Source organism: Trachymyrmex cornetzi, unplaced genomic scaffold (genome assembly GCF_001594075.2).
Source record: "Trachymyrmex cornetzi isolate Tcor2-1 unplaced genomic scaffold, Tcor1.1 scaffold18, whole genome shotgun sequence".
NCBI classification, from domain to species: Eukaryota; Metazoa; Arthropoda; class Insecta; order Hymenoptera; family Formicidae; genus Trachymyrmex; species Trachymyrmex cornetzi.
Window position 1 is genome coordinate 1,105,799 of NW_017296418.1, and position 8,001 is coordinate 1,113,799.

General features: G+C 37.8%; 1 protein-coding gene across 1 annotated transcript in view; it reads left to right on the forward strand.

The window, feature by feature from the left end:
• LOC108759319 (WD repeat-containing protein 63) overlaps nt 1-7,225 on the forward strand; it is a 19,146-nt gene extending 11,921 nt beyond the window's left edge. The window contains exons 8-13 of the mRNA XM_018504684.1: nt 2,687-3,024; nt 3,230-3,458; nt 4,471-4,771; nt 5,577-5,753; nt 6,000-6,350; nt 6,983-7,225. Coding sequence (XP_018360186.1) covers nt 2,687-3,024; nt 3,230-3,458; nt 4,471-4,771; nt 5,577-5,753; nt 6,000-6,350; nt 6,983-7,225 — 1,639 coding nt within the window. The remainder of the gene's footprint in view (nt 1-2,686; nt 3,025-3,229; nt 3,459-4,470; nt 4,772-5,576; nt 5,754-5,999; nt 6,351-6,982) is intronic.
• Nucleotides 7,226-8,001: the final 776 nt, after the last annotated feature.

Genomic DNA, 8,001 nt, shown 5'->3' on the forward strand with positions numbered 1-8,001 from the left:
TGTTGTCAGGTGCCATCGGACGTTTCCACTAGAAAGTTTGACATTTTTGACCATAATTTTCTTGAGAACGTTTTGTTATTTGAGCGCGATTTGTATTGTTTACAGTCACTTGAAAATTGTGTCTCAGCGAAAAAATGGAATTAACTCGTGAAAATTTTCGTGCAATGATTTATTACGACTTTCGACTTGGATTATCAAGACAGGAGTGCATCGATCAACTTACTTCCACTTTTGGCGATAAAGTTCCATCCTTTGCCACTGTGAAACGCTGGTATAACGAATTTAATCGTGGTCGCCGTTCGCTCACCGACGAAAGTCGTGAAGGTCGTCCAAAATCAGTTGTTGTGTCAGAAAACATTGATGCTGTGCAAAAACTAATAATGCAAGATCGTCATGTGACATACTGTGAGATTGAGACAACCTTGGGCATTAGTTCCACCAGCATATATGAAATATTGCATAATCATTTAGCCGTGAAAAAGATTTGTTCTCGTTGGATCCCACATAATCTGACAAAATCTCGAAAAGATGCTCGTGTCGATTGGTGCAAACAAATGCTTAAGAAATACAATGGCGGTGCTTTAAAAGATGTGTATAAGATTGTAACAGGTGACGAATCATGGATCTATGCGTATGAGCCGGAAACTAACAGCAGTCGACTGTATGGGTGTTTCAAGATGAACCAAATCCAACAAAAGTTGTTCGCGCTCGAAGCACTTCGAAACAAATGGTCGCCTGTTTTTTCGGAAAAACTGGTCATGTGGCAACAGTGCCTTTAGAGGAACGTAGAAAGGTCAATTCTGAATGGTACACAACCGTTTGTTTGCCGGAAGTCTTCAGTGAAATAAGGAAAACAAACAAGCGCCGCCGGATCATTCTTCATCAAGACGATGCCAGCTGTCACACATCTCGTCTAACAACCGACTATTTGAGCACTCAAAAAATCGAATTAATGGGTCATCCGCCGTACAGTCCTGATTTGGCACCAAATGACTTCTTTTTGTTCCCGAACGTCAAGAATAAATTGCGTGGACAACGATTTTCGTCGGCAGAAGAAGCCGTTGATGCGTTCAAAGACCATATTTTGGAGGTGTCTCAAGCGGAATGGAAAAAATGTTTTGACAAGTGGTTCGAACGCATGCAAAAGTGTATAGATCATAAAGGAGAATATTTTGAAAAACAATAAATGACAAATTATTGTTTTTTTATTATTATTTTTATTATTAGGCTCAAAATATAAATAGTGCCCCTCGTATCGGGTAATGTTCCTTATAAGTAAAATGTGTAATATATCTTTATTTAGATTTAATATTGAGGATTGACACTATTGACAGTATTATCAATGGTTCTGTAAGAATTAGGGCGAATATTGACATTATTGATATTCTGTCGCGTTGCACGAGTAGTTCCATCGGTTAAGGATTAAACGTGAAGGAACTAAACATGACCTCCGAGGAGTCGCATTAAATCGATGTCGGTTCGTCGGATGAATTTTCCTATGAACTACGACGCCATTCGACTCACAAGAATAAGAAATAAAATATTCAACATAATATTCTCGATGTAATGGAAGAAGATTGTTTTCCTTACCTTTCATTTTCGCAATACCTGGCATCGTCGTGTCAGTGAAAATGTCACGTCGTTTTTCTTAAAAATGCAAAAACACCTTGAATGTCGGCTGGTGTATGACGGCCAGGCTCTCGACCTGAACCCAGCAATTGGTAACCAAGGTCCGGAGCCGTCGTATCTCCCGAGACTGGAAGTTAGCGACTTCGAATGTTCGACGGGCGTGAAACTTGTCGCAAGCGAAACGTTAAAGAGCCGAAGCTTCGTCTCTTGCCTTTCAAGTCCTTCGCTCCGGACGCGGGACGACGAACTGCCTTCCGCTTCCTCCGGCCTCCCCATTCCCCGTCCATCCATCCTTCTCGAGAAACTCTCCTGGAACCGTAATGGTCCTGCGACTTGACTCACCGTCGCTCCTCGATTCTCCGAAGTTGGCGTTTATATGGTCCGAAAATGGATAGACCATCCCTCCATAATCGTTGATCGGTATTCAGTTCTCGCTCGCTCCTAACCATTCCCGCGTCCCTTGCCGTAGTCCAGAGTAGTCCTCCGGACCTGCTAACTCCCAAGCACTCCTTGGCCTCGTCGATCTCTGTGCATGCTCAGTAGGGTGCGAGGGAGAGTCGCTCTTCATTTCGGCCGTGCCACAATGGCTATGTAGATGTTCCAATACTAGTGAATTGTTTCCTCACTTGATTCGAAATTGGTACGATATTTACGAGATTACACCCTATTCTACGCCTTGCTGAGAGAAACGAGCATGTTTGCGTGAAATTGCACCGACAGAGATAAACTTCCGAACAAGTAATAATTGATAAAAAATCTTATAATAAATTTAAATTTAATAGTTGATTATAAAAGTTTCGTTTTTCTGTCATACAAGATATTTCAATAAAAAATATACACATATAAAACAAGTGCTAATTTTCTAGTTCTAACAACTATATAGATGTGAGAAAAATTTGTTAAATTACAGTGTTAAATTTAACACATTTTACTTGTCTCAAACAATCCATCTAAATTTTTGTGTTAATTTAACTTAATTTAACTTAATTGTCTCGTTTTTATTAACGAGAAAACGTTGAAATATTTTTTTTCTTGACGAAGAACATTGATCTGAAAGGTGGCGATCTATGGAGAAGGATATTCAGCAAGTTCGTACCGGACGAAAGAAGAAGATTTATCCAGATATTCAGAAATCAATGGCGCAACCGACATCGCCGTTCAAAATTCTCGATCATGTCTTCAGGCCCCACTATATCCTCGTGATTCAATATCCGGATGAGAGCCGGCAGCTCGTGATAACGACTCTCAGCATGTACAATCCAAAGTTTCGCAAGGAACAAGTTGGACCGTTCTCGATGACAAGAGACGATCTCACAATTAGAAAGTATTACAGACCCATAATCGAGAAGGCGAACTATGTCATGGAGCCAAAGATACTCATCGGTACTGTCGAAGGTAAAGCGACTTACGTAACATTTTCTTACTCAATTTCCGATCGTTGGCAGGTTGAGACAAGCGACACGATTATACGAGTTTATTAATGCAATTTAGATGTGAGATTAAATACAATTAATTATATTTGAATTTCTCTAAATAAGATTGATCTAATTTGATATTAATGGCAGTAAAAAGTGGATTAAAGCATAAACGACGGCAACAGGTGATTTTGGTTGCGTAACGTGGACCGGCTACGAATTCACCATCGATGCGGGCATGAATCGCGAAACGGCACGATGGCTCTGGATGAAGAAAATGCACGATGGACCGGTTACGCACGTGGTCAGATCCAATTATTACCATCAGGTGGTGGTCACGGTGGGAGGCAAGATCTTCGCCGTGTGGCGGGACGATTTCGTCGAGCCGCTCGTTTGGAAAAAATCCAACGTTAGGTAGATGAAAAATTCGCGCAGGATCATCTGACTAAAGTAAACTGAACCTTCGCTTCCGCGTCAGAGTAAACTCCCGGGTGTTAAGTGATTCTCGCCATGCAGAGAAGACAGAATGGCAATAAAAATAAAAAAAGGGAAAGAGAGGAAGAGAGTTGTTCGTCTTGAAATAAACACGAACACGAACGAGAATTGCATGCGGAGAAATTACTTCTCAAGAAGTAACGTCAATATCGCGAGAGTTAACGAAACATGGTCATGAATATACATAAACGCGGTAAACACACGGCTCGCGCAAGTTTTGTTCGCGTTTCATTCGGAATAAAAATAACGAGTGCGAGCGCACGCAATAAATTGCCACAGTGTAATTGCGACGATAGCATTTCGTATTGCCCGACGTACAAGCATTGAAGCGCAACGCCCGTCTGCTCGCTCGTTTCACGCGCATAGTTTTCGCTGGTAAAAGTCGAACTTTGGGTATGATCTGCATGATAATATGATTATAAGTTACATTTACAGCCTGCGCGTTTTACTATTCCGTTAATGAAAGCCTGCGTGTTTTACTATTTCGTTAATGAAAACTATTTTCGATGTATGGCCGCACACAGTCGACCTGGCTCAACAGTCGTTATCGGATATGTTGTCTAGTATGCCCACATTCTCGCGATTCTAACACTTGACAGACGGTTTGTTCTATCTCATTAACTCTATATAGTTTTAATTATTTTAGAGAGACAGCGACACATCTTCTATTTAAAATTATCTCAAAAAATCAGTTCTCAAGTACAGGACAACAAAAAATTTTGTTATAAAGTTTTGTACTTAATTAAATTATTAACGAGTATTTATAAAAAAAAACAAACTCTGAACTATTATAGTTCACATTCAAATAGGTATATAACTGTTTTAGCTTTCATACAAAAGCTTTAAGATGCTTCGCCTTATTAACGTAAAAAACAGGAAACAGCATTGATTTAAGCTGATCAGCGTCACTATTGTCTTTAACCAAATGCAGCTACTCGGCATGCTCATGGGGAATTATACGTCCAACTGTTTTGATCTTGGGACGAATAGACGGTACCATAGAAATTTGGGATCTCGAAGTCAAGAGTCACGAGCCAAGCTTCGTGCAGAGTCTGTCCGGACGGATAATTACAGGCATCTATACTCACGAGTTACCGCTGGAACCGCAGTGTATTGGATTTTGCGACTTCAATGGCTCCTTAAGGACGTTCACGGCGCCGCGTGTCTTACTGACATACGACGTGGGCGACGTCGAGTGGATGAAAAAGTTCATCGACCGACAGGTTCAAAGGGTGAGATAAAAAGGAGCGTGACAGCGATATATCTAGAATGATATCGATTAAACGTCTAAACGAAATAATTTGAGATTTATAATATCAAAAGTAAAACGTTATTAAATAAAAGAATTGTATTATATATATTTAAAAAAATAGTAATTATATTAGTTATCGAATCCAATAATTCCGTAACAAAATAATTAACTGAGTTTTATTACACAAAAAAAAATTTTACTAAAGTATTTAAAAATCGGATATCTGAAAATAATTTTGTCGGACTATGAAAATAATTATGTAGGAAATTCATGATCAATATATATGATGAGCATTGCTGAAAAAGTTTTGACTAGTAACCAGTTTAAGCGTCCTACAAAATTATTCTGGTAGCTCAAAAAAATTAATCTCAAATCTATATCTAGCTAAATTTTTAGATACTCCAGTAAAACCATTTTTTCCGTGTAGTAATGATATAGTAGCCGAAGGGGTAATAAATCTCATAATTTCACAACGTTACGTACAACATGTGTTACATTACATTTATGTTATTGAGTATAAAATTATAATGTTGATGTTATGTTACTTCTAGTTGGTGTTTATTGAGATGTGAATCTCAACGCGTATACATATTTACTAACTTCATAAAACTTTATGCTTTTATAAGACGAAAATATACCAGAACTTAATAGAAATTGTAAAAAATCTTTCTTTCTTTGCACTGTTACTTTTATAGTAATTTATCGTAAATTTTACTGCTAACAGTAATACAAATTTTTTCGAACCTTGTATCCGTATATGATTGTCTATTTCCATATATGATCAGATAAGCGAGTTTCGAACCTGGCAAGAATCATGGTGCGAATCAAACCTCGAGGATATCTTGATGAAGAAGAAGTTCAGAAAAATAAAAGAGGAGAAAAAGCATCTGGAGGCTGAGGAGAAGATTAAACCTGACACGGTCGATGTGGCGACTCGTGTAACTACACCTACAAGACCTGCGGTATACGATCAACTTAATATTCCACATTAACAAATAATTCAATGACTTTCGTTCCATTCATAGCGCCGCTTCGGGCGGCAGTTCGCACTACGTAATCGCACCTGAGCGAATCGAACGTTTACAGCCGTGTAAATAACGGTGCTTCGTGAATTCCTGGTGCCAGTCGATTCAGTCGAGCACATCCAGAACAGAGAAAAGGAAACCGATCTTTCTTCTTTTACTAAGTTAATTTCGTACTATTCATAGCGTCGGAAGCCCTGGCAATTCATCGAGGAAGCCAGAGAACGGTGGATGTCAATGGAAGTAAAGCGCATGCAACGACTGATCCTGGAGAAAAAAGGGCTCAGAAAGGACGTCCTCGAGAAGCAGCGCGCGCCGGTTCTTAGATTGCGACAGGAGGCGAGGACAAAGAAGCGTAAGATACGCGAGATCCTGAGTCTGCAGGACAGGATCTTTGAGGAAACCATCGTGTTCCTCTTCCCGGAGCAGCATCAGGAGCGCAGAGAAACTTTGTTGCCGCCTTTGCCAGTTTCTGCGGCCGACAGACGCTTAACGATCGACGAGTTCATTAAGAAGGAAACCGCTCTTCGAAAAGAAGTACGTCAAGGGAAACAATTAATCTTACGGCCATCCTTTGCAAATAATTAACACGGTATTGTGCTTCATAAATAAAACACTCGCTCAAATAAAATGTACATTACGACGTAAAACGATATAAAATATCGATATGATAGCGCACAAACAATTAAATGTGTTGTAGTATACGTTTTAGAGACTATGTAAAACGAAAAATATAATTTTTTTTTATATTGTTTATGTCGCTTTTTTTATAAATTTTCCGTTTATATATATATATATATATATATCGTTGTTTTATTAATCGGTTTTTATTTATTTCTTTGTTCTTTATTTATTTATTTTTCTACTGAAAAAGATTGTACAAAACTGTTTCTAATATGCCATTAAAATAAAAGTTAATTATAACTTTTATTTAAAAAAAAAAAGGTGTATATAAAAGCACGACTGAATCTTTCTATTTTAAAGAGATATTTAACATTTTAATAATGAATATATGAATACAAAAATGAAAAAATGAGCAAGAAAGAACGTAAGTTAAAAGTTACCTATGATATATCTTTAACTTACACTTTTTTCTCTCAATAAAATATTTATCTTCCAACACAAGTGTGCGAACAACATTAAACGCTAATTATTTTTTCTGTAAAAAGGACGTTTTTGCTGATTCTGAGGAAGAAATTATATACAATTTTCTGGAAGTACAAGCCGAGGCTCTGGCCAAATTAAAGAGCACGCCTTTCGAACGCACGTTCGACTGGCGCAAAGTACTCGCGCAAGGAAAGTCGAGGAGAAGATCGATGGACATCGAACTCAAGAAGTTAAACAGACTGAAGAAGACGTGCAAAGTGGACGGTGCTGTAAACGATGCATCACGTCTTGTCGGCAACGTATAAAAGGTGTATGAAGATATAGCTCTATTTTACATTTTGATTTGTGTTTTGTTCATTTCTGAGATACCAGATTTGTAACTCAGATTTATGTGAATTTGTTTTTCGCTCGTTATATTTACGAAGAGAAGAGAATTCTCTGGACAGAAGATTAATTTGATGTGCTAAACAGCATGACATAGCAATTTCTGTATCAATTTATTTTCCAGTTGCACGATGCTAAAAGTTCGAACGCGCAACAACTATTTTTGATAAGTTTAGGTAACTACATGCGATGTATCATAATTCTGTAGCGTTGTTCCATGAATCTACAGTCATAATACATTTTAACAGAGCTACAGCCATTTTTCTTTCTAGAAATGCCCTTGTGATTCTAAAATTACATCCATAATTTTGATTACATTTCTGATAATGCATGTCCTAATGTAATAGTATTGTTGGAAAATGAAACTACGTATCCTCGTGAGTGTCGTGTAAGTTTACTCTTAGGGGTTCCTTTTAATCCCTTTAATCAATACCGCTACATTACTTGCAACTGTAATGGCTACCTTTGAAACAAGTAAAACTCAGAGTCTGCAAATATAATTTAATTTTGTGAGTTTACCGAATAAAAGTAGCATATAAGAAAAGAACAAGATATTGCGATTAATTCTTTTATCACTATATCTGAAGGAAAAAGAATACATATTTTTATATACTTTCAAGTGTCGTAGGATCTAATATGCACGTCATCACGATAATTAAATATCTATAAACAGAAGACATACATGACAGGGAAGGAA